At 35.8% G+C, this 27,785-nt stretch overlaps 1 protein-coding gene across 10 annotated transcripts in view; it reads right to left on the bottom strand.

Annotated features, from left to right (window-relative positions):
• The window catches only part of abo (de-etiolated protein 1 abo), a 144,385-nt gene that overhangs the window by 45,138 nt on the left and 71,462 nt on the right, over positions 1–27,785 (bottom strand). The window contains exons 1-3 of one of the 10 annotated variants that reach the window (XM_090416058.1): positions 21,813–21,916; positions 20,836–20,877; positions 6,002–6,068 (exon numbers count right to left, since the gene is read on the bottom strand). In XM_090416058.1, coding sequence (XP_090272184.1) covers positions 6,002–6,008 — 7 coding nt within the window. In that variant the 5' untranslated portion in view covers positions 6,009–6,068; positions 20,836–20,877; positions 21,813–21,916. Of the gene's footprint in view, positions 1–6,001; positions 6,108–20,835; positions 21,137–21,200; positions 21,259–21,486; positions 21,784–21,812; positions 21,949–27,785 lie in introns of those variants that run through there. The other 9 variants (XM_090416060.1, XM_090416056.1, XM_090416057.1 and 6 more) reach the window with 9 other exon arrangements.

Below are 27,785 nucleotides of genomic sequence, written 5' to 3'. Positions count from 1 at the left end.
GTTTTTCCAGACTTGCCTGATACCAAACGCATTCAAGTGTAGGCTGTCCCTCTTATACAAATCCAGTCTTCCCTCAAACTCACTTCACACATCCAAAAACTCGCATCCATTTCTTCTACATAGCATATGCATGGAATCGTTTGCCATCATAGCCCTTCTTCTTAATTAATTTTTATCATAGTGCAGAAAGTGAAAAAACGATTTTCGCTTTATCATAGTGAGAAAGTGAAAAAACGATTTTCACTTTCTCACTCTTCACTCTCGCCTCTTCTAACAACCCTTTCATGTCCTCTCTCATACTGAACTTATCGCCAGTTTAAATCGTTCGCACCTATCATAACTATTATTATTATTATTATTATTATTATTACGGGCAACTCCAAGGAGTCCTTAGACTCATCGAGGAAGGCCCTAAACATCATATCAAGAACAACTATTTGGCATTCGCACGGTATCTATCATACTTAACTTTGAATTCATTTACAGTCATGGGACCCATAACAAACTCTGGCAGCTTATTCCACTCATTCACCACTCTCCAAGTATGATTTCTGAAACTATGATTTCATTTACTTTTCTTTTCTGTTTTTTTGAATTGCTTGTGTTATATTTTTAATTTTTGCTCCAGGAAAACTTGATGTTATACCTCTCTCATCTATAGCATGTTTTATTATAGAGTCACCATACCAAATAACTTATTTTTGCTAACAACGTCACTTACCTGATTTCCATTATTTCCAGACTTACCTGTTTCCTTGCTTTGTTGTTTCTTATTTTGCTGTTCATTTTTCTTTTTCTCCCTATGCTCACTTAAATGCCTCTCAACTTTTTGCAATTCCTGCGTTGTCTCTCTAATGATCTGCTTCAAGTTTGCTATTTTTTGGCAGTTAATTCGTTTACATTAACCTCCATGTGTACAATAACCTCGTTAACAGGGTTAGCCTTCTTGTTCTCACCTGCGGTGCTTTTTTTAGCATTACATTTATTTTAAACGTATACCAAATATTGAAATATATTAATAAAATATGTGATAAATGACTAAATACACTATAAAACACTAAAATCTACACTAGTATACTACAAAACACTAATTTTCTAAAGGAAAACACAATAAAAACAGGGCTAGCCTTCTTGTTCTTGCCTGCAGTGCTTTTTTTAGCATTTATTTTAAATGTATACCAACTTTACAGTAGAACTAAATTCGCCGACCAATCACTATGTATCCTCAAACCAGAATCCAATGAAAATATAATATAATGATGAAATAAATGAAATAATATATAATGAAATAAAAAGAAACCTAAATGTGAAAATGCTTCAGTTGGGGTAGATGATTCAACCAGAAGTGATGAAATATGGAGGTAAGAAATTTTACATTGGGTATAGTGCATAATTCAAGAAGGCTGCATTCCAAATGGCTGAAGTAAAGTTCTGCAACTACCCAACTGAAAAAAGGAAATAAAACAATGTGAGAATTACAGAGGAATGTCTCTATTGAACAATCTAGGTAAGATTTATCTCTATTGAATAATCTAGGTAAGATTTATCTCTACTGAATAATCTAGGTAAGAATACTTGAAAACAGGCTAAGATAAACTGTGGAAAAGAAATTTGTGTAAGAACGAGCTGAGTTGAGAAATGGTAATAAAACAAGGATCTATTTAAGTTTTGTCAATCTGGAAAAAGCATTGGATAAGGTGGAAAGAGAAATGTTCAAAACACTAATTATATGGGATAAAAGGACATTATACAGAGCAGTATATAGCCAATATTTAAGTTGTAAATCAACACTAAAATTGAAGAATGTAGCAAAATGATGTAAATTCAAGTATTAAACAAAGGGAGCAGGCTATCTTCATCATTTAAATCTATCACATGTGACAGGAGAATGGTAATTAAACTTGATATTAAAATCAGAAATATTCCACTTACCTCTTTACTTAACAGAAATGATGTTATACCCCCTAAATAAATACAGTATAAATCTTCATGATTCTTTAAGTAAATTGAATAAGTCATGTAACAAATTCAGCATGAAAATAAGCAATACAAAATAGACAATAACTATGGAGATAGGAAAACTGCTCTCTCTCTCTCTCAATGGAAAACTTACAGAACAAGTAAAATAGCTCTAATGGAACATATGTACTTACGGTTGTCACCTGTCCCAAATTAGGTGGGACATCCTGAATTTTAAGAAAATTTTCAGTGTCCCGAATTACACCTAAGCGGGACAACGTATATGACAAGACGGTAAATTATCCCAAAGACTAACAAAATATGTGAAAGAAATTCTTAGTGAGCGTTAGCGACATTTGTAAATTTGTATCCATAATGTGTACCATACAAAAATATCTGTGTTTTGGAGGTCTCATTGGTCAAATTCTGCTCAGATGACATAGATTCCTGTAGATTGTAATGCTCATTGCAATTTGATTAACTTGTAATATGAAATAAGCACGTTCATGGCCTACGACGTAATGTGTTTATATGATTTATCACTATAATTATTGTATGTTATGTTGGCAGCAGTGAAATTACTGCCAATGATGTTATACATTATCATAGCCTTCTAGAATCTAGATACATATGCCATACGAGTTGGTTGTTTTTTACGCCGAGTTTGACTTGAATTTTCAGTTTAAAGGAGAAGTTGTGGCATTTTTTTCAGAGGAAGAGGTAAGTTATTATTATGATCGATGATTGAGAGGTAGCGTGTTCTTAAGTTTTGTGAGATACTACTATTGTTTTTCTTTTTTCAGAATTGCTTTCTGAAAAATTGCATTAGTCACCGATAGTGAACTGGAGTATTGCACAACATTAGTTTCACAATGTCTAGTTCCTCAAGTGACAGTGAAAAAGAGAAGAGAAGCAAAAAAATGAAGTTTGTGTGTGTACAGAAGTGTTTGGGAAGGGAAATATCCATGGTTGAAGCCATGTGGAACAAACTCTTTTAAAGCATTCTGTAATATTTGCTTCTGTGAATTCAGTATTGCACATGGCAGAGAAAATTATGTTATAAAACATTCAAACAGTGATATCCACACAAAGAAAGAGAACAGTAGCAAACAGGGAATGAAATTAGAAATTTTTTCGTATCATCCGAAACGGAAAGAAAATCAGTAACAGCAGCAGAATTAGGTTTGGTTTATCACACAGTGAAGCATAATTTATCATATTCAAGTATGGATTGTGCCAATAAAATGTATCCTGTTATATTTAATGACTCTGAAGTTGCTTATCTACAATGTAATGGCCCTGAATCCGTCTCCGAAGTTACCAGAGATCTAAAAAAAAGTAGGTTACTTTTCTGTAGCTACTGATGCAAGTAACAGAAGAAACAGAAAGCTGTGGCCTCTGTGTGTAAGATATTTCACAGCTGAAAGGGGCATTGAATGTAAGGTTCTTGATTTTATGAGGATCCAGAAGAGACTTCAGATTCAGTTTTTTTAAATATCAAAAGTAGGCTTCAAGAGCATTCCCTGAGCCTAGACAATGTCACAAGCTACAGACAATGCCAGTGTTAATTTTGGGAAGAAACATTCAGTGTATCAGTTATTATCTAAAGCAAATAACAAAATAATAAAAGCCAATTGTTCAGCCCACATCACAGGTGTAAATATAGATATAGAAACAGTTATTCTCAGTTTACAACCACTTTTGTTCTGCCAAAAGGAGAGAAGAGTTGCAGAGTTATTTTGAGTTTGTTGATTTAGAATTGCAAGAAGTTCTGAGGCATATTTGTACTGATAGATAGCTTTCCTTGAAACCTGCAGACTTTTGCTTAACTGGGATGCCATTGAGAGCTACTTTAAAAGCACTGAAGAATGTCCTGTTTTTCTGAGGAAAATATTTGATGACAAGAAGGCCATCCAGTAAGCCAAACTTTACTTTTTATTTTTTTCAAATGTTTCAACTATTTTTGAAGAATGTATTCAACTCCTAGAAAAAGAAGATTTGAGTGCATCAGAGGCATTTGAAATAGTCAGTGTTTTATGAAACAAACTTCCTAAAACACAAGAGGACAGGTTCTCTGGAAATGCCACTGAAGAGGTATTAGAGGTCATGATCCCTCAAGAAAGCAATCAGTGCAAGCAAGTCAGACTTTCTTAAGTTCTATGAGAAAGCTTTAAGTCATTTGGAGAAATCATTTGATTTCACAGAAAACAATCTTTTTAGTCTACTGAAGAATTAAACCTCCAAAGTGAATTGTCTTTCAAGCATCTCGAAGAGACTGTGAAGGCACTTAATCTAGAATCCGACATTAGCTTGGATGAGTTATACGAGGAATTCTGCTTGAGCTGTGACAAAATAAATACCACTAAAGTAGACTATACAGCAGGTGAGACCTTAGGTATGAAATGGAAAGAGATTATTCAGAATATTGGTAAAGAAAACATTCCCAATCTCTATAAGCTCATACATTTTGTTTTAAGCATTCCTGGTAGTAATGCCTTTGTAGAAAGGGTGTTCTCTCTCTTATGGACTTAAACAAGTACTCAGCTGACTCATAAAAAGTGAAATCATCATTTCAAAAAATGTTACAGATACTTGCAAGGACTATTTTGTGAGAGTGAAACAAAACAGACAGCCTTTAGAAGCAGCCAAATCAAATAAGAAGTACAGTTTCGAATTTTGAATTTCAAGAACAGGTAGACTTGTGCTCCTCAGTATTTTCTCCCCATTAAGTGTTTCAAATTATATTATAGTGAATTTTGTTCATTTTTAAGGTAACATCATACAAATTAAACTTTAAAATACAAATATTATTAAATCACTAATACCAGTACAAATGTATTCAATCTTTTAATTTTTTTTTATAAGGTTAGAATTGCATATTCAACTTTGGCTTTTTCATTTTATACATTTAGGGGAGGGGAAGACTTTCATATTCGATAAGTGTGTCCCTCTTCACCAAAACATGGCAACCCTATGTGTACTAGACATATTTATAGAAGCTTTCACGGCTTACACGTAAAAAAAAAATTCTATATTTTTTACATATATGAAAGTTTCAATGAGCAGGTAAAAGATTTCAACTATTTACAGCATCATTCAGTGAAGATGGTAAATGAAATTTATTATTATTATTATTATTTGACACCTCCAGGGAGTCCAAAGACTCATCGAGGGAGAGTGTGCCAACAGCATCGAACGATTCGTCCCCATCCAACTACTAACCACGCTCAAACTTATTTAACTGAGCCATTAGTAGCAGAGGCTCTACCAATCGACCAACCTTTGCTGGCATTTAGATTTAGAAAGGTATAACTGAATAAGTAAAGATGGCATGATGGCAAGCCAGTAGAATAAATTTATATGAATAAGAATATGAATAATATTTCTCTCTTATATGAATAAGAGAGAAATTACCCAAACACTAAACTAGCAGTATAGAAAACAGTGTTCAAAGTGATTTTAACTTATGAAAGTGTGATCAGAGAAATAAAACAACTGATCAAGGGCTAAAGTTCACAGATAACAGATGGCATCAATGGTAAGACCATATTTAAAATTAATATATCAAAAAGCAACTTGACATTTTTAGTATTTGAGAATGTGCAAACAGAGTTAATCTGCTTGCACATTCTTGAATACTAATCTTGAGCTAATCATAGTATGGTCACTTAAACATATACAGAAGAGAAAAAGGTTAGCAACACAATTATAATGCCAGGTTGGAAGAAGAAAAAAACGACTCAGAGAAAGATTAAGATTTAATTGTACTGATTTAGTTAATCATGCTTCAGATGACCAAAATGTAAGCTCTATAATATTGGATTCTTGACAAATAGCAGATTAATTTAAAGAAAACTGTTGATAGAAAGCTAGTAACAATGTTCACTCAATCACATCAAGTTATCTTAGTATCTTGCAAACCACCTGATTGTGTGTGTATCAGGAATTTGATTATGATTTTTATAAAATAGTACAATGACTTAAACAATTATTAATAATTTCAATAATAATAAATTAATAAATGCAAAGAAAGGGTTCTTACTTGTCATAATAGTTAATGTTTTGCCAGTCACGTATGAGTGTTAACAGATCACCTTTGTTTCTTTATCCTATTATAATATGGAAGTTCAGATAAATATGACTGATTTCTACATATGCAAAGGAAGAGGGAAAATTTAAAACAATTTTAACAGCTATAAATTTATTGCAATACAGAATATTCATAATATAATATAATATAATATAATGCAAGTACTGCCATCTTTCATGTAGTTATCATATCAGATGCACTTGGGAAAAAAAAAGTTTCTTTTGTTATCTCAATCAAGAAATTTTCAACAGATGTGATCACATTCACATATGGTTCTTCAGATTCTGAGCCTGCTAGAAGTCAAATCTATATTTGCACTTTAACAGAACTCAATAAGAAAATGCCAAACAATTAACTTCCCAAGAAAGAAAGGAACCACAAGTTTTCTGATGGCTTACCATAATACAACTTCCTTCTAGTTGACTTTTGGGCAAGATGAATTAAGTTTTTTAATTTTTTATGGTAATGTGATACAGTTCTATTTTGCTGAAACACAAACGTACCAGGGAAATCTTCTATGGTTGAAAAACAGAAATAATGTTTTTATTTCCCTCAACATTTGAAGTATACTGTTATGACTACAAGTAAGCCTAAATGTCGAAACTCGATGGAAAAATACAAGTTGTATATGAAAATATGACTTCTGAATTATTTCAACCTTAGACCTCTGCGTCAGGCTCCCACTGACGAGACCTCAATAAAGGTCGAAACTGGTCTGGATAGTGACCCTTCCCATAATGCATAGCATTATACATATCCATAAGGATATGTGCTTTGCTTTATAAAATACTAAGGCAAGTGATGTGAAGTCATTAGCTTCTATATATATATATATACACGAGTTGCCCTGTCCTGATTATATTTCAGGTGCAAACTTTGTTTGCATACACTTGTATAAAGGATTAAACCAAGTATATAATTTCTTGGTATCTTTAATTTATAGTCTAGTCATTAGTTCACTGAATGTAGTAGAGTTTGCATGTACATATTTGATGCATTTGATGGAACAATGAATGACTGAAATTTAGAACAGCACATTAACAATAAGTTTTGTGCAAAGATAGACAAAAGGGCAAGTGAAACTGTAGACACATTATAAGTGATTTACAGTGAAGATTATTATTATTATTATTCAGGCCTCCATGGAGTCAAAAGACTCATCGTGGGAGGTCCTTCCTAAGAACAAAAGTCTGTCAAGACTCATCGAGGGGAGGTCCCCCTAAGAAACACAAAGTCTATCATACCACTCTTCTCATTGACTGTTCTCGCTCTCACCACTCCATCAGGCAATGCATTCCACGGTTCAACCACCCTCCATGCAAAGAAACCACTCCTCATCACAGTTTCCTTTCGTAACTTCCAGGGATGGCCACTTGTCAGCACTCCTTCTCGCTGTTCAAAACAAGCAAAAGAACTTCCCAGTGTCAACCCTGTAACCACCTCTCAACAGTTTAAAAGTCTCAATCATATCACCTCTCCTTCTTCTATCCACCAAACTCTGCAGTCCACATTCCCTCAGCCAATCCTCATAACCAAAATTGTACAGTCCTGAAACCATCTTTGTCATCCGTCTTTGTACCCTTTCCACAGTTAATTTATCCCCCTCAAATCCTGGGGACCAAATCTGAGAACAATAGTCCAAGTGTGGTCTGATCAGGGTCTTATACAACGGAATGATAACTGTTTTATCTCTGCAGGTCAGTGTCCTTCTCATTATTGCAGCAATCCACTGGGTTACCTTCACCACCTTTGCAATATGTCCCCTAAATTTCAGGTTTCTATCAATCATCAACCCCAGATCTCTTCTTTCCGCTACTTCCTCCAGTATAACTCCTCCCATAAAGTATGCAGTGTCCCATCGATGTTTCCCAAACCTCAAGACCTTACATTTTGCTGCATTAAACCAACACCCCCCATTCATTTGCCCATCTATCTAGCTTATTCAAATCCTCTTGCAGGGCTACCACATCTGCACTATTACTAATCATTCTTCCCAGCTTCGCATCATCTACAAACAACTGAATATCCCCTTGCAATGTCATTGATATAAAGGTTAAACAATATAGGTCCCAATACTGAGCCCTGTGGGACCCCACTTGTAACCCTCTGCCTCCTTGAAACTGCTCCACCATACCCAACTCTCTGATACCTAATCAGACAGCCAATCCTGAATCCAGTTGACCAATCTGACATCCAGATCCATGGGCTGCAACTTAAATATCAGCTTATCATGTGGCGCCCTGTCAAATGCCTTCGCTAAGTCTAAGAAAATTGCAGTATATGCCTTTCCCTCATCTAATGTTCTTGTAACTTTATTATAAAAGGCTAGCATATTGCTAAAACAAGAGCGCCCTTTCACAAATCCATGTTGACTCTCACAGATAACATTACCCTCGTCTGCCCAAAGCTGTATACGGTCCCTCACTACTTTCTCCAAGATCTTAACAACTACTGATGACACACAAACTGGCCTATAATTAGACACTTCCAGTCTGCTAACGCCCTTACAATGCCACTATCTTACCTTCCTTCCATTCCCTGGGTGCCTTTCCCGCAGCCAGACTTACATTGAAAAGCCAGGTTAAAGGCACTGTCAGTTCCCTAGCACATTCTCTCAAAACTTGTGGTGAAATACCATCCAGTCCCAAAGCTTTACTGACATCCAGAGTACTCAGTATCTGAAACACATTCTCCTCCTATACCTCTAAACCTCAAACCTGCCCTATCCCTCTAACATTAAAACTGACTCCTCTAGGATAAAAAAGTCTAGTGCGTTTGAGTGGAATGAGATTTACGAGGGTGGTCTGAGTTCTCGACCTAACAATGAAAAAACAAATTTATAATTTAAAAATTATTTTTATTTTTCAACATAATCTCCCTTTAGACTAATACATTTATTCCAGTGATGCAAAAAATTCCCATAATGCAAAGCACATCTCCTTGCTTTGCATTATGGGAGATACTGATGAGAGCTTGGTCCACCTTTACTATGAGTTGCCTCAGTCCTGAAGATACTTCAGGTGCAAACTTTGTTTGCTTACACTTGGGTAAAGGATTAAACTAAATTTATTATAGTCTAACCAAGTGGAAAATAAACTCCTAGTAATAATATTTAATGAAATTGTAAAAAATGTTAACATTTATGTTAAATTACGAATTTAACATAAATTTAAATTTTGTAATTCCTGTCTTTGAGTGAGTGTTATTAGTGCCAATTTTGTGCATATGTTTTATGTATTTAGTCTACTGGCAACTGTATGCTTGAAGGATGTGTCACCACTTCACCAGTGTTGTCGGCATGCTTTGACCATACATTGTTCATGTTTAAAAATTTTGCCCCAAAATGAGTAATCCACATAAAAAACAACAAACTTATAAATTCAACAATGATTGGGAAGAAGACTATTGTTTTATCCAGAGTAAAGTGAAATGTCTTTGCTTATTGTGTGATGCTTAATTTAGTTATATAATAAATGTTACATGTATATTTATTCTACTTTCATAGTTAATTTGTTAATTGTTATCATTTGATATGATAAATATAAATTTTCATAGAAAAAAATATTGGTGCCTGCACTCTCTTCCCAATCTCGAATGTGCCTGTGGCCACAACCAGGGTGAGAACCTCTGATTTAACCCAATCAACACTTGATACACCTGTTTCTTTCTTTTCAATCCTCTGAATACTTGTCTCCCTTCTACATTTTTGCACAGCATCATTTACACCAGTTTGATATATGCTGATAAAGTGGTCATTCAATAATCCCACTGTAGCCTTTGTTATGGTTACTCTGGTCCCATGACTACCTACCAATGTCAACTTGCCATAATTATTTTTCCTCTTGCTTGCTATATAGCAGAAGAATTCCCTTGAATTAACATTGGCCTGATCAGCCAATCTTCTCTCATTCTGCATCTTTTCCTACTTTACCATGCTCATCACCCTCTTAGTCTGCAGTTCTTTTCAAACACAGCTTGATTTCACTGTATTTATTCACCTAAACCTTGGAATGCAGTTATACATACATTCTTGTGTATGTATAACTGCCTTATGAATATCCATGCACTGTCAACATCTTTTCTGCACAGCTTAATTACCCAACATATTGATGTTAGTTGACTACAGAGCTTCTCATATCACCAGCTTTATAATTCCCATGTATCCTTTTCTGGTTTCACCACTTCCCATACAAGTACTCATGATCACGTTCACCAACTGGTAGCAGTGTTAATATTGCATATATCTTGTGAAGTTATCATCAAATACAGCCTCTAGATGCTTTGGTCACACTGCTTATCAGCAGTCATACAGATAAGAGGTAATGTCTTGAGCAGAAACTACATTTAATGTTTTGGAAGCTGAAAAAAGCTACTATGGCTAAGGTGTGTTTATATCAGGAGAGGCTAGAGGTGTAATTCAGCCTAAGAAGAGCAATCTGATACTGTTTGGAGATCAAGGTATTAACAAGAGTAAGAAGTGAAATGTTTCTTGCAAGAAATAAGAACTGTTTTGGTAGCTGCATAATTGACAAGGTTATCCTTGCCCCACAGAAGAATAGCAAGGAGACCAATAGTATATGCCATTTGTTATGAAAAAGTCTTGATTCTAATGATTGCGTACTACTAGGTTTGCAAAAAAAAAAAGGCAAAAAAAAAAAAAAAAGGAATGGCATGTATTGGCATCAGCAAAACTATGAATAGGATCTGAGGTCAGTGAGAGATATTACAGGAGAAAGATAGTACAGAGTGCACTGAACCATGGGATACTCTTAACACTACTGGGGAAATTGAGATCTGTAATGGCACATAATGAACAACTACTGATAACGCTGGCAGCCAAATGCAAATGATAGATCATAAGATGGTAGTTAACCATCTTATGATTTATCATTTGCAATTGTTCTGGTCCCCTCTAGCCAAGTGCCAAAACATTTCATCTACATCTATCCTATAAAACCCTTTAAGGAACTTAAATGTTTCTATCATATCTGCTCTTTTTCTTCTATCAACTAACTTCTGCAATCTATCCTCATAGGGAACATTCCACAGGTCACTGACCAAGATGGTGATCTTGGTCACTCGTCTCTGAATCCTCTCCACCACATTATCCCCAAGAAACTCAGGTCCCCTGGGTTTCTTGAGCACAGTAATCCAGATGTGGACCTATCAGGGCCTTATAAAGAAGAATAACAACTTCCTTATCTCTAATTATTAATGTGTTCTTCAATAATCAAGTAATCTTATATGCTACCTTAACAATATGTCCTCTAAACTTTAATTCTCTGTCCACCACCACCCCTAAATCTCTAGCTTCATCTAGTTCCTGGAGTACAGTGCCACGGATGCAATACATGGCTTATTATTATTATGTGACATCTCCAGGGACTCCAAAGACTCATCGTGGGAGGGCACTCTACTTCGCTAAATACATCTCATCCTCTCCACTACCACTTAATTCTCCTACTAGCATATATGGCCACAAAACCTTAGCTGATATACCATCTAATCCCACAGCTGTATTAACATTGAGATTCTGCAATATCTTAAGAACCTCCAATTCACCCACTCTGTTCCAACATTGTGTCTGTCACCATCTGCCAACCATCATCACCAGCACTGCATTCCTTTTCTGTAAATTGCATGTTCTGAAGGCCGATTTGCCTGTATGCAGAATGAAAAACCTAAGTTTCTGGAGAAAAACTTACCTTCAATTGAAAAAGCCCATATAAGGATTCCCCTTGTCACAACAAGAATCAAACCCAGGTCTTTTTCCAATCAAAGGGCACAATGTTCCACTGTTCTTCCAATTGTGCTATGGAGGATAGTAATCTATTTATTCCAAAATGCATAACTTTTTACATTTCTCGACATTAAACTGACACCCATTAACTTTTGCCCATACTGACAGCCTATTCAAATCGTCCTGCAAGCTCTCCACATCACCTTGATGATCTATTACTCTAGCTATTTTCACATCATCAGCAAACAACTGAATATTTCCTTTCAGGTTATTTCCTATACCATTTATGTGCAAATTAAACAGCAATGGTTCCAGTACCGAACCTTGCAGCATGCAACTAGTCACCTGTTTTCACCTCGATCCTGCCTCTTCATATACCAATTTTTGATATCTGTTCAGCAGCCACCCTCTTATCCACTTAACCAATTCATACCCATCCCATTTGTTCTAATTTGCATAACAGAGTTACATGTGGTATTCTGTCAAATGCCATTGCAAAATCGTGTAGCCATTTCCTTTATCCAACTCAGCTGTTACTTTATTATAAAAAGCATGACCAACCGTTCCCAAAATGATGTTGATCCCTCATACAGTATCATATTTTTATCTATCATTCTTGAATTCTCTTTTTGACCAATTTTTCCACTACTTTTTCCACCATGCCTGAGATACTGATTGGTCTATAATTTTCTACTGTAGCCTTAGAACCTCCCTTATGGAAAGGAATTATTTTGTCCTCTTTCCACTCCCTTGGAACTCTATCAGAGCTGAGACTTAAATTAAACAGCCTAGTCCAAGGAATTGCCATATAATTCTTATATGGTCACAAAACCTAAGCTGATATACCATCTAATCCCACAGCTGTATTAACATTGAGATTCTGCAATATCTTAAGAACCTCCAATTCATCCACCTCTGTTCCCACATTGTGTCTGTCACATAGGTTAAAGCAGTAACCTCACTAGGATGAATAGTCTTGCAAAGTGGTCACTCAGTAACTCAACTATTTTATCCGCTTCTGTCTCCTCATGACTATCATCACTCATTAAGGTTAATCTTCCATGGTTATTCTTCCTCTTACTTGCCACATAATGAAAGAACTCTTTGGAATTTCCTTTGGCCTGCTTGGCTAAATTCTTCTCATAATCTGATTTTGCCTTCCTTGCCATGCTGGTCACCTTTTTTGCCTGAGCCTTGACTGTTCATGAGTTTGCTGGTTCACCTTTCTCTTTCTATATATTTTCCCAAGCATTTTCTTCTTTTGCAGCTCATGCTTAATGATATTACTCATCCACCTAACTCCTACCCAATTTACCCTCCTTACCCTAGGTATACAATCTGATATTGCTTCCTCTAGATGACACTTAACTATATCCCATGCACTGCTAGCATCCTTACCCTGCAGTGTTTTATGCCATAGTACAGATTTAAGCTTCTTCCTAAGCATGTCGTAATCACCTGCCTTGTAGTTCCCCAAATACCCCTTCTTGATAGAATTTTCATGTTTTACAATCTCCCAAGTCAAGACCGCATGGCCACTTTCACCAATTGGATGCAATGTTATCACCTTGGTTATGGATAGCTCTTCTGATTCTATGACCAGGTCCAATACTCTTCCACCCCTAGTCCTCTCTATCAGATGCTGCCTTAAGAAATTATCTCTCAGCAAGTGTATAAATTCTACTTTCTTCCTTCCAGTCTATATCTCCATAATTGAAGTCCTCCATAATAATCACTCGACTTGTACTAATTTGATTTGGTGATGAATGTCTTCCAGATCATCTATGGAACTACTCCTTGGCCTATAGCAACAACCAAGTGTATATTTTGTCTTACTGGCCTTAATCTCATGCCAGATAATTCAAACGAACAGCCACCCTCCTGCCTGTCTCCTATTCTTTTTGGTTGCAATTCATCTGCTATCATCAGCAATACTCCTCTCCCCATTCAATCCTATCTTCCCTGAAAATTCTAAACTCTTTGCATTCAATCCCTGTAACTACATCATCTGCTGTTAGCCAAGTCTCACTAATGCCTATAACTTTTGGCGAGGTTGCACTAGCCAGTGCCAAAAACTCCTCCCTCTTGTTCCTAATACTTCTAGCATAGGCAACATCCCTATTGATATTGATTACCCTATTCAATATTTTTGCTTGAGAGACCAGATTCTTACTTGGTCATTCTAATACTCACTTGCTTCATGGGTGCCTTTACACAAACTCACTTGCTTCCACCTTCAGCATGCTCAGTGAATGAAGCTCTTTACAGATACCTAACTCCAAAACCATTTAGATGCAGTCCACCAGCATTGTACATATCCTTCTTTCCATGAAGAGACCACAGATCCACAAATTCTACATCTTTTCTTTTGCACAGTCTACATATAGACTTGGCTATCGTTGCCCTCCTTCTTTGCCTCTATCATAGTGTGGTAGGAAACTTACAATCTTCACCTTCTCACTCTTCAGTTTGCTTTTCTAATAACATCTTTACATCCTCCCTCATAGAATACTTCTTGCCTCTCAAATCATTTGTACCAACCAAGACAATAATTTTCTTTGACTTACCTTTTTGCATCTGGATGGCATGGCTAATATGAATTTTGCACCAGTGAAACACAATTTTGTCACACTTTCGTTAAGTACTTCCCTGATCATTGAGTCACTATATAATTTTCTTCTTAACTTGTTTTCTTGTTTGTTCAGTTGGTCTTTATTATTCCTTTGGATCACCTGCTTCTTTCTGTTTTCAGTCCTGCTTAACTCTTGCTGTTTCTGCAATTTTTCAATTTTGCACTTTGTTCTGTGAAGGATAACATTTAAGCACACTATTTCTTTATTAATATCCATTTCATTCTCCCCTATTTCAAAGCTGCATGTTCGACATTAATAACATCATTTTCCATCTTACCATCAGTATCTGTTGTGTACTTGTTACCTAATAGGCACTCGCTTTTGATACACTTAATACATACTCTCTCTCTTTCCAGTTTCAATTTCTTTCCACATATTCTTTAATTTTCTTGATGAATACATTTCACACACACTGCACTGAATAAAATCCCACAAATTCAAACTGATGGAAAATGTGTTCTTTGCCGCCACTGTTTGTCACATTAGTGCCATGCTAACAATATCACTATAAAAATTTTTTTTAAGATACTAAACACTCTAAAAACACAAAAATCCACCACAATACACCAACCCTCCAAGAAAAAAAAAAAAAACACAACAAAAGATTTTTTATTTGAAAATTTATTTATTTTATTTTGATAGTGTTAAGTAGGTAGGTGGAATGTGCTTTTGAAGGATAGTGTGACAGCAAAGAAACAGTGAATGACTTTAGGGCATGGCATAATAATGAGACAGTGAAGATGGATCTATAATGATCTATGTGATTCTATGATTATTATTATTACACCTTGACACCTCCTTGAGTTCAAGAACTCATCAAGGGAGGCCACTTTAACCTACAATAACTGCCATCAGATACATACGAAGGTGGTCTGAAAAGTTCTCAGCCTCGACCATAGACAGCAACACTATTGGCAAGATTTTTTTTTTTTCTTTCTAAGTTGGTATATCTGTCATAAGCATCCATGTGAAATTGCAAGCCATTCTATCAAGTAGTTTGTTTTATACAGCTATCTGAAGCAAAAGTGTTGTCCGTATCCCTTGAAATGGATAAAATTGAGTATCGTGTGGTTATAAAATTCTTTGTAAAAAAGGTTTAACGACAAAAGAAATTCATTCAAAGTTCATAAAAGTTTATAGGCACTCTTCTCCTTCGTTTTCGACAATTAAGAAATGGACTGCCGAGTTTAAACGTGGCTGTACCAGCCTTGAAGATGATCCATGTGAAGTACATTCAAAAAGTGTAACACCACAAGAAATCATTGATCAAGTGTATGATGAATATTGGATGACTGGTGAGTCAATGTTTGAAATTGCTGAGACTATAGGCATTTCAAAAGAATGTGTAAGATATATTTTGCATGAAGAACTGCAAATGAAAAAGCTTTGTGCAAGATGGGTGCCACGCTTGCTCACAGCAGATCAAAAACGCACTCGCATGAAAATCTCTGAACAGTGCTTGGAGCGTTTTAACAAGAATAAAACTGATTTTGTGCATCAATTTATTACTATGGATGAGACTTGGATTCACCATTACACACCAGAATCCAAACAGCAGTCAAAATAGTGGACAGAAGCCAGTTGGTCAGCACCAAAGAAGACAAAGTCGGTTGCATCAGCAGGAAAGATCATGGCATTGGTGTTTTGGGGTGCTAAAGGCATTTTGTTTATTAATTATCTTGAAAAGGGTAAATCAATAACCAGGGAATATTATTCCGATCTTTAAAGCAGACTAGATGAAAAAATTCGTGAGAAAAGACTTGATTTGCAGAAGAAAAAAAAATCATCTTTCAATAGGACAATGCACCTACCCACAAATTTGTTTTGGCAATGGGAAAATTAAGGGATCTGCATTATGAATTGCTGGAACATCCACCCTTTTCACCAGATTTGGCTCCCTCTGACTTCTACTCTTCCTCACTGGTGAGTGTTTTTCTTCGAATCAAGAGGTGATTGCACCTGTAGAAGGGCATTTTGCAGATCCTACTGAGAACCACTACAGGGAACAGGATAATGGTGCTGGAGCATCGCTGGAATAAATGTATTAGTCTAAAAGGAGATTATGTTGAAAAATAAAAATAATTTTGAAATTATAAATTCATTTTTTCATTGTTAGGCCAAGAACGTTTCAGACCACCCTCATAACCATCATCATACTACACCATCCAACATATTCAATTAAACATTTTGTATAACTTAAGTGCTGCTTAAAATGCAATTTTAAAATAGATTAAAATATCAGTGATATCCAACTTTTTTTTTTTTAATAAGGGATAACTTTATAATTTTAATTTGGGAGGATACTATTCATCTACCATTCTTTTGCAATGAGATAATATAGCTGAAAATTGACTTCAACATCATTGAGTAAGAATGACATCGTTCAGCTCAGAACACAACTGTTGTGATATTTTTTAAACCAGAAAGCATGGTCAAAAAAGAATCAAAGCACAACTGAATGTTATTTAATTAATGAGGTTTATTTAAAATATTTATGTAAAATGCATTTGCTATTTAAAACTACATCAAATACTGAGTTGTGTTAATATCAAGTTTGAGAATTTAATATAATATTAAAGTTCCATAACTAGTGTGACACTTGAATATTTTTTCTAAGAACGGATCTTTCAGATGTGTTTTATTTATTTATTTTTTTTATGGTGACCCTGTACATGAGAGGTTGGTTGATCAACCTTTAGTACATTAGTACCATATATGGGTAGTGGGTTGGGAAAGGAGGAACTTGTTTATATTTGATTTAAAAGCCTATATATTGTATTCCTTGGGAAACACATCAGGGGGGAGCCTGTTCCACAATGCAGTAGTAGCAGGGATGGAGGAGGAAAACAAACTTGTTCTGTGGGTTTCAAGGTGTAATGGGAAGGATGTTGGGTAGCAGCTACACATGTTCTAATGAACTTAGTACTGAGTGAGGGAATTATTGATGCTATTTCAGCTGAACATTTGCCATGGAAATATTCATAGAATACAAATAATGCAGTAACCAAATGTCTATGCAAAAGTGGGAAAAGTGAGATGGTAAGAGATGGATCATTAATGAATTTAATTGCTCTCCTTTCTAGTGAGTCAAGCATTTTGAAGAAGCTCTTAGAAGCTCCTTCCTCCAAATATGAGAGCAGTATTCAATAGCTGGGTGGATTTGTGATTTGTATCAGGTTAAAAGCTGTTCAGAGGTGAAGTAACATCTTGAGCAAAAGAGAAATCCTAGTTTTTTAGAAGCTGAGAAAGCAATAGTTGTAGTGTGTTTATATCAGGAGAGGCTTGATGTTAGGGTAATTCCAAGAAGAGAAATCTCATCTTCTCTTGAAAATTTGAGTGTTGTCAAAAATAATACTGGGAGAAAGTGGTCTTTTTTTTTTTGTGAAAAATAAGACAGAAGTGGGTTTTACTAGCATTGGAATTGACGAAGTTATCTGAACCCCCCCACTGGAGTATGGCTTGGAGATCAGAATTGAAGGTAGTGGTGATTGATGTTCTGTAGGTTGAGGTGAGTTGTGTAGAATAAGGTTTATCAAATGGAAGGGAGGAGTGCAATGCACTCTTATCTGCAAAACTGTGTACTGGATTGTAGGTCAACTGAAGTAGGTCATTGATATATAAAAGGAAGAGGGTTGGCAAGTGAAGAAAACCTTATGGAACCCCTGCATTAGTTGAATGGTGAGAGGATAAGGAGACATCTACCATCACACATAGTGTGCATCCAGACAGAAAGCTGGCAATCGAACTGCAGAACTCCTCAGACAGAACAAATGATGGAAGTTTGCTTAGTAAGCCTTTGTACCAAACCAGTTAAAAACTTTGGAGATATCAAATGTAACCACTTGAGATTCACCAAACTTCTCCATGGCATTTGTCCAGAGATGGGTGATATATATGAGTAGAATTCCTGTTGATTGGCAGTAGTGGAATCCATACTGGTGGTCATTTATTAGATGGGTGCCTTCCAGGTAGTGAAGGAATTGAGAATTGATGGTTTCCTCCATCACTTTAGATAGGACTGAGGTGAGTGAGGTAAAGCAGTAGTAAGATGGCAGTGATTTGTCACCCTTGGGAATGAATTTAATATAGGGCCATTTCCAGGCTGTGGGATAGGTACCAGTGGAGTAAGAGAGTATATACAGGCAACATACAATAGGAGCCTGGCTCCCACTGATGAGACCTCAATAAAGGTTGAAACCAGTCTGGGTAGTGGCCCCTTGCCTTTAATACAAAACATCATACATCCCCTTCTTGGAGATGTGTTTTGGCATTAAGGGTAAATATTAAGATTAGTGATCAGAGCTTGCTCCACTTTTACCACGAGTTGCCTTGGTCTTGCACTACCTGTGGGATCAGCTAGTCTTGCATAAATTGCAGGCACAAACTTGACATTGTCTGTTTGCTTACTTGGAAAAAATGGAGTAAAACCAGGTTTAAAATTGCTTGGTATCTTTAACATAACTATACCCAAGTTAAAAATACTTTCTACATCTATATCTCCTCCTGAGAATTTTATTTAATAAGGTTATAACACCTTATGGTAACTTGTTTTGGTAAAATACTTACAAGCTCTGCATTACTAAATCTTGGTATTTCTAGCCTGGCTCCCACTGATGAGACCTCAATAAAGGTCGAAACCGGTCTGGGTAGGTGGCCCCTTGCCTTTAATACAAAACATCATACATCCCCTTCTTGGAGATGTGTTTTGGCATTAAGGGTAAATATTAAGATTAGTGATCAGAGCTTGCTCCACTTTTACCACGAGTTGCCTTGGTCTTGCACTACCTGTGGGATCAGCTAGTCTTGCATAAATTGCAGGCACAAACTTGACATTGTCTCTTTGCTTACTTGGAAAAAATGGAGTAAAACCAGGTTTAAAATTGCTTGGTATCTTTAACATAACTATACCCAAGTTAAAAATACTTTCTACAAAAAAAAAAAAAAAAAAAAATAGAAGTCAGTTCTGTGCACAAGCTTTCAGGACAATTGGAGGAATGCCATCAGGGCCAGACTTTTTTTTTTTTTTTTTTTTGGACAATATTTTTCTGATCTCTTTCTGGCAAAAGGATATGAGGGAGGGGGGGGGGGTCATTGTATGTTGGGCATCTGGAATGTTTGGGAGGCATTTACCATTGTCAGTTGTGTGTGCATTGGAAGCAAAGTATGAAGCCAGAAGATTGGCTTTTATGTGGGTAATGATGCAATAGTGACATCTGGGTATGATAGGGTGGGAATAGTATTGGGCAAAAGTTACAACCAATTGCTTTGACAAGAGACCAAAGATTTAAGATTAATATTTAAGATATTCATCCACAAAAATGTCACCTCACAAAGATGCAAAGATCAATGAAACCATTTTTAACTTATATACATACTTTGTAATGTTTGAATATTTCAAATAGTGACTCACTTTCCTTACATTATCATCACCACTGTGTATGAATGGAAATTATTTCTTTCCCCATGGGCTTTATGACTTCATCAAAGTCTGGAATAGTACTAAATTAGGTTCACTGAAAGTCAAAAGATTCTATTATCAAGAATGATTTACAGATGCATGAAAAAAAGGCTTTGTGGGCTATCCTGCTTAGCACACTACAGCTTTGACAACAGATGTCAAGTTCTGCTGTGACAAATCAGTTTAAGAACATGGGAACTAATTTAAATAAATGGGAATATGCATGGATGTTTACACTACAGTAAAAGAATTAGAATGTTTCAAATGCAGTAAATAAACATCTAAAAATTAATAACTTAATGTCGCAAGCAGTAACATTTATAATATTACACAACACTGATGTGTGGAAGTTTGTAATACAAGCAAGCAGATAATAGTGCTGTCCCTAGACAATAATCCTGAACAAATGAATCTCTCTTGCTTGAAACTTTTCACTGACTAAAAAAGCAAATTTTATGAGTTTGAAACAACTCACAAAATTTCGTCCATATTTTTAAAACAGGTATTAATTGCTGAAAAGACCTGGAAAACATTTTCTATATTTTCTACTGCCATGTGCACAGCCGACATTAAATGCCGAAAATTATACTGATGTGTGTAAAAGTATCAAGTATAAACATAAACCAGGGAAGTATTTTTGGGTAAGCAGAAAGGTTACGATGTTTTCCACAAATCAATTTGGAAAATTTTATTACGATGAATTCACAAATGCTGTTTGTTATTTCTTCGTTACGAGGAATACAGAATATTATTTTCAAGGCAATTTTTAACAACAGTAACAAAATTAAGAAACACACAAGTGCGACGCAAGAGATTAGAATCATATGTACATGAGTCTTTGGACTCCCTGTAGGTGTCACATAATAATAATAATACATGTATTTAATATTATGATCTAATAGAATATAAACCGATCACTGAAAAAAAAAAAAAATGTGCACTTAATTACACTTACCCTTTCTGATGAATGACGTTAACCATTCTAGAAGCATTTCACCTGGAGGGATATTAATATAAATAAATGGGGGGGAAAATGAGGATTTTGCATAGTTCAATTATTGTAATAACTTTTTTTTTCAAAACAGTTTAGTACTATTATTCCCTCATTCCATACACTATATATACAAACTACTTAACATACAGGTATATAAACAGTGTGTGCATGGAGTAGTAATGTTGCTTTGCCTTATCTTGAATTAGGTACCGTCTAGTCTCTCAATAAACAGAATATAATACTCTAACAAGCAACACTAATTAAAATCTGATAAATATTGAAAAGAGTCTTATAATAAAAGCAGCAATAAGTTACCAGACTTTTACCATGTTTCATTTCAAAATGCTACTCAACGGTTTTTTTTTTTTTAATTAGTTTTTCAACATCGATGTCGATTTTTTTTTTCTTGGAAATTTGAAATATTAACTCCTCGTTTATCGTTTATAAATTAAACATCATACACTTCTATATTTAAAATTGCTAAGTTTTAATTTCAAAACTACTATGTTCTCATTTATTTATTTAATGTACAAAAAATTCATTAATTTTCCTTCTTGTAAGCTTATCACATGCGCCCTTTAACCCTATTTTATTCCCTGTAGGAAATATTACCTCTGCAAGGACGGATTCACGCTTCGTGTAAAGCCGTGGTTTTCAATCTGTGGGTTCCTCTCCCGAGAGGTTGAGGTGTAGGGGTGGGGGGGGGACCCTTTTTGGAGAGAAAAGCAATTCTCAATATTATTCGTTTATTTTTAGCATATTCATATATTCATATATACTCGATATTCTAGCCACTTATTTCACTTATTTCAATTCAATATAGCATTAAAAACAACTTGCAACTTTCATTTTTATTTCGCCGACATTATTACACTGTAATTCACCATTGTGGTTACGACTACAGTGCAGCTACATCATCAAAATTTAATTTCTCTTACCACCCAAGATTATTATCGAATTCTCCGCTATTCTACTCATGCATTCTCTGATTAGATTTGAAATAATGTGGACTGTCCTGCTCCGGCAACCAAACTGTTCAGAAATTTTCGAAGAGAACTCTCCCATCATGGTTTCTTCAAAGGATTTATGAGTACCAATATCATCCTCAACTTCACATTTTGAAAAAAAAAAAAAAATGTGCTGAAGACCAGCCATGTATTAAATATTTTTATTGTCATTGATGTACTAAGTACGAAATTTAAAACTAATTTTTTAAATAAATATCTCTGTCTACTATTTGGTTTAGTCTGACGTATAATTGTGTGCCATCAAAAATCTTTAACGAGATCTTGGTTTTCGTCATCTTTTTATCATTATTAGACCTCCAGGGAGTCAAGGACTCATCTAGGAAAGCCATACATTACCCACAGCAGCTATCGTATCCTCTTTGAAACTCATTCACGCTAGATGCGCTCACTGCTTCAACACGCAAATGTTTCACTCACTCATGGTTCTAGATCTTACCTCTTTCTTAACTTCAACAGAAGCCCCCGTGTACTCTCCCTACCTTCTGATGAAAAATGAAAAATAATGAAAAGTTTTATCAACAGATATCCTATAACACCTTCTGAAAAGTTTATACACCTCTATCATATCATCCCTATTTCTTCTGTCTATCAGAAGAAGTGTCTGCAGATCCCATATTCTCAATGTATCTTCGTAATCTACATTCCATAATCCCGATATCATTTTTGACTCTTCTTTGTAGCCTTCTCACAGCTGCTTTATCCCTTTGGAATGTAGAAGACAAAATCTGCACACATTACCCCATGTGTGGTCGTATCAAGGCCTTGTAATGAAATAAAATATCACTTCCATATCCTTATATGTCAATGTTCGTTTCAAAATCGAAATTATCCTTTGAGTTGTATTTATAATTTTTGTAATGTGATGAACTTTATACATCGACTTTCTATCCAGCATAGCTCTAAGATCCCTATCCTTCTCCATTACTCTAAGCATAATCCCACAAATGTAATATGCTGTATATCAGTAGCATCTTTGATTGTCCTGCTTATCTTTGCATCATAAGCAAACAAGTGAAGATCTCCTATCAGTCCCTTTCCCTGGGCGAACCACAGATTTAAATCTGCCATATGCCGCTTTCTGATACCTCTCTGCCAACCACCTACTTATCCAAGCTAAAGGTTCCTATTCCAATTCCACATTCTCTATATTAAGCAGCTGCCTTTCATGTAATATCTCATCAAATGTTTTAGCAAAGTGCAACAATATCATAATACATTATCAAAATATCCTTTTCAAGTAACATTCTGTTACTTGTAAAGGATATTTTTTTTTCGCCATCCATATCTGTATGCAAGTTTATACCATCTTCTCTAAAATCGCTACCATAAGTAGACACATCAGTCTTTGCACCAACTTTGTGCAATGGGATTATCATACATTCTCTCCATTCCCTTGAGGGCTTTCCTGAATTATGACTGAAATTATACGGTAAAAAAATGTCAACGGCCTAGCTAATTGGGATCTGTTCAAACAGCCGAATTCTTATCCGGGTTATGCAACATCACTGGAACCTTATTCTCGTGTACCTCTTTGTAGTGATAGAACTGTATACGATGTCACATACACCAAGTTCTTGGTGAAGTGAGCACTCATTATCTGAAGTACCTTATCTGCTTCTGATACTAGAGTACCATCTGCATTCAATAAAGTTATTCTTCCACATTCATTCATTCTTTTGCTTGCAGTATAACGATAAAATTATTTTCATTTTTCTTTAGCCTGTACATCCAATTTCTTTTCCTACTCCAACTTGGTTTTTCGTACAATACTCAACTTTTCTTGCATGTGCTTTACATATTTATACCTCCTCTTACTCTCATTCTCGTGGTATTCCTTTCAGATCATCTTTTTTTTCTTATGTATTGCTTGTTTAATGAGATTGCACAATCACCACATTTCATTTGCATTTTATTCATTCTTCGAAGTCTAGCGACACATTCAGATGCCGCATCTTTTCAAAGCTTCACATGCACTGCAGATATCTTTCTCGTTCAACACGTGATGGAATTATGGAACCAAATATTCTTCTGAGTTTTTCATGATTTCCAAATTTTTTAGTTCCGAATATAATCTGTCCTGATTGGACAGATTATATTCGGGACTAAAAAATTCGGAACTCAGTATGACATGATCACTGTCACCAACTGGAGGCAAAACAGTCACATCCTTAAATGAGACATTTTTGACGCTATGACGCTATGATCAAATCACATGCTGCCCAATAACTATTCGGATAATTTAAGTCGCACATAATAATTACTCGTTTTAGCACTCATGAGGGTAATTTGGTAGTGCATTTTTTGTCTCCAGCAGCTGAACATCCTGGTCTGCGGTAACACGCCACCATTTGTTTCATCCTGTTAGCCTCTACTTATACCATAGAACTTCAATCTCGGTGCTACACAGGACATTATTGTCATCACTGCTTTCATGTATTTCTATGCTAACTGGACGTAAGTTCCGGTTATCTGATATTATTAGTAGTTCTATTACTTCCTTCTTTTATCTTCTATCATCCTTAAAATGCTATATCCTTTGCACTCGATTCCAGGCTTCACCAATTCCAAATGTTTTAGGCAACGTGCATAGTCAAAACAAGTTACCTCCTCGCTTTTTACTATATTTATTCAACAGATGCTTATTCCTGTAGGGAAAATTTCCCATCCTCACAAGCACTCAAAATGCCGAGCCCAAAGTGTAGATTAATTAGTTTCATAACCGTTCTCATTGACATTGGCCTTACTATTACGTCTCCAATTCCTGGCAGTAGTTATAGTTACACATTCTCAGTTTTCCTCACAAGATGATCTTGTTTCTGAATCTCTCCAATATAACTACTCTTTTTAACGTGAATGAAATTTTACTAATATAAAATAAACGCTAAGAACACTGCGGGTCAATATTGTTTTATGAAAATGTACGCGAGAGTAAGTTATACATATATAAGTTGATATATATATATATATATATATATATATATATATATATATATATATATATATATATATATATATATATATAAAGTTTTTGATAAGTAGTATTATTCAGAAAACTTTAAGTGCGAATTTTTGCTTCTATGCTGGTAGATTGATTTGATCTACGGGATATATGCTGGTAGATCGATTTTATCTACGCGATATTTATATTGTGCTCTAAGACCTACTTCTCAATCTTTATTCTAATAAGGTTATTACCTCCTTTCAAACATGATAAAACCTCTAAATGAAAGCATATTTGAAGAAGTATAGAAAGAATTTCTAAGATTAGGAAAACTATTGAGCGATAACAGGTCAGGGAAAGTAAAGCTGTTCGATACACCCCGCCCCTCTACAGCAGTCACAGAAGATAGGATAGATGATTTAAATGACGGAAGTATGTTGACTGAAAACCAGAATTAGGACACTCCAAATCTAGAGGATGCTGCATCCCTAGATAGCACTGAGCAGTTTTTGGAAACCAACACAGAATTCCAAATAGTCGAAAAGAAAATGAAAATCTCCTCTACTGCAAATACACCCAAAACAGCAGAGATAGAACCAGATAGTGAACCTAAATAAAGGGTACCTCCAGTCGTCCTAAGGGCCAAGGAGCACTGGACGTCCATTGCATCCGCACTGAAATCTTCAGATATTACCTTCACGAAAGCTACAAACACAGAAGAAGGGATACGTATACAACCAAAACGTCGTGAGACTACAGAAGAATAACCAGATTCCTAGACAAATTCCTAGACCTGCCATACCACACATTTGCACTCAACAGTGAGAAGAATCTAAAAGTGGTATTAAGAGGAGCAACTGAAACAATACAGATAGAAGTCACAGCAGACCTCCAATTTAAGGGGTTTAGCCCAATTAAAGTCAGCCGAATGCAGAGAGCTGATAAAACACCCTATCCCCTAATTCTAGTGTAAATAAATAAAGAACAAATATATATATATATATCTAATCTTCAAACCATAATAGCCTATGTAGCTCAGTGGAAGTGGCGCTTGTGTCCTCTGCGCTTGGCCGCTTGAAGTTAGACCTAGGTTCTAGGCAAGCGGCTTTTTCCTCCCGGAAACTCGGGTTTTTCGTCCGATAAACTCAAGAAAATCAACCGTAGTACCCACATTATTTCAGATAGTGACATATCTTGTTAGGGTTAGGTACCAAGAGATGGCAGCATTTGTTTGCCAGCCTCTTCATCGGTGGCTGCTATAATTAGTGATAGACATGGGCCAGCTATCTCTGATTGGCTACCGGTGGAGATTGAACTGCCCACTCAGTCTCCAAAAGCTAGATAGGGTATAAAGACCTCGCCTACTCCCTATTAGGGAATAAAAAGGCGTTAGTTGGTTTTTTTCCTCCAAACCATCTGTGATCTAGTCATAAAAGTTGAGTCATTGAAACATAAATCAACTGCAATCCAATGTCATAGATGCGGAAGATTGGGCACACACAACGATGCTGCAAGGCTGAATATCGTTGCATGAAATGTGGTGGAAAACGCGCAACAAATGAATGCCAAAAAATCCGCACACATCCAGCTAAGTGTGCAAATTGCGGAGGCCCATACCCTGCAAACTATAGGGGCTGTATAGTATTTCCCCAAAACAAAAAGACTCAACTCAAAACTAGTAAACTTGTACAAGAACTCACGTTCCCCCATCAAACCATAGTCTCCACAACGGATGAAAGATCGTATGCTGAAGTCACAAGATCAATCTTCCAAAAAGACCCAAAACCAAATCAGTCACAGCAAACCAACAAACCTATCCTACTGAACATAACAAGTCACATAGGTGAAATGCTTGCTGAACTCCGACAAACTAACCCAACTCAAGAAACCAAGGATATCATCTTAAGGCACACACAATCACTCCTTGTGGAAATCCTTAATGGATAATGCTAAAAAAAACCCGAAATCGCTACAGATTGTTTCATGGAATGCTAACGGTTTATCTAACAAATTACAGGAGGCGTAGGAGTTTGCAGCAGCAACTCAAGCAGATATCATCCTCATAAATGAGACGCATCTTCGTCCAAGTGACAAGATCAGAATTAACAGTTATAGCACTTACGGTACAGACAGATGCTATGCCATAGGCGGAGACACCGCCATCTTTGTGAAAAGAAACATAAAACATAATTCAATAGCCGAATCCCAAACCGGTATTTTTTTTTTTATAAAATACCGAAATCCTCCATCGCAAGAGAAAGCTGATACAGCCTACAATGCTCACAATGAGCGGGTAAATTACCCACAATAATCACATCACCCTCAAACTAAAATCCAGATGAAGGGATGAAGAGTCAAGGACTCAGTCCATCAACCAATTAAGTTCAAAGTTCAATATTATCCGAAATATTATTCTGAATCCTTGGGGTCTGAGGACTCATCGCAGGAGACCCAGTCTATCCACACTCTATCATACAGACAAATTATCAGACAAAGCACTAACAACTAACTCGAGCGATTTACTCCACTCATTCACAACTCGCCAATTAAAAAAATCCAGTCCTCACACGCCTTGACTTTTACTAACTACACCTTTTTCAACTTCCAGGGATGAATCGCTTTAAAAAGTTTGAAAATCACTATCTTAAGAAGCGGTCACTCACGGCGTGCCTTTAATATATTGGAATGCTTGTGAAATATCTAAGTATCTAAATATATTTATTAGTTTTTCTTTTACTTTCTTGTTTAATTAATTTGACTTACCTAAAGGAAGTAAATTTATAATTAACTTCCACAAATTCGCCATTTTGTCAGAAGCAGTGTTTCAAATAAACGCAGGAATGAAAATATCCAAGTGATTTTGAGTGATTTTAGAACTCTTGATGAACTAAAAACAACAGAAAATCAGCTAGAATAGATAAGATACAAGATGAATTACTAAT

This window comes from Typopeltis vanoorti, chromosome 3 (genome assembly GCF_054136105.1).
Source record: "Typopeltis vanoorti isolate ZY-2024b chromosome 3, IOZ_Tvanoo_1.0, whole genome shotgun sequence".
NCBI classification, from domain to species: domain Eukaryota; kingdom Metazoa; phylum Arthropoda; class Arachnida; order Uropygi; family Thelyphonidae; genus Typopeltis; species Typopeltis vanoorti.
The sequence above is the reverse complement of the archived record's forward strand: the minus strand, read 5'-3'. Positions and strand labels throughout refer to the sequence as shown.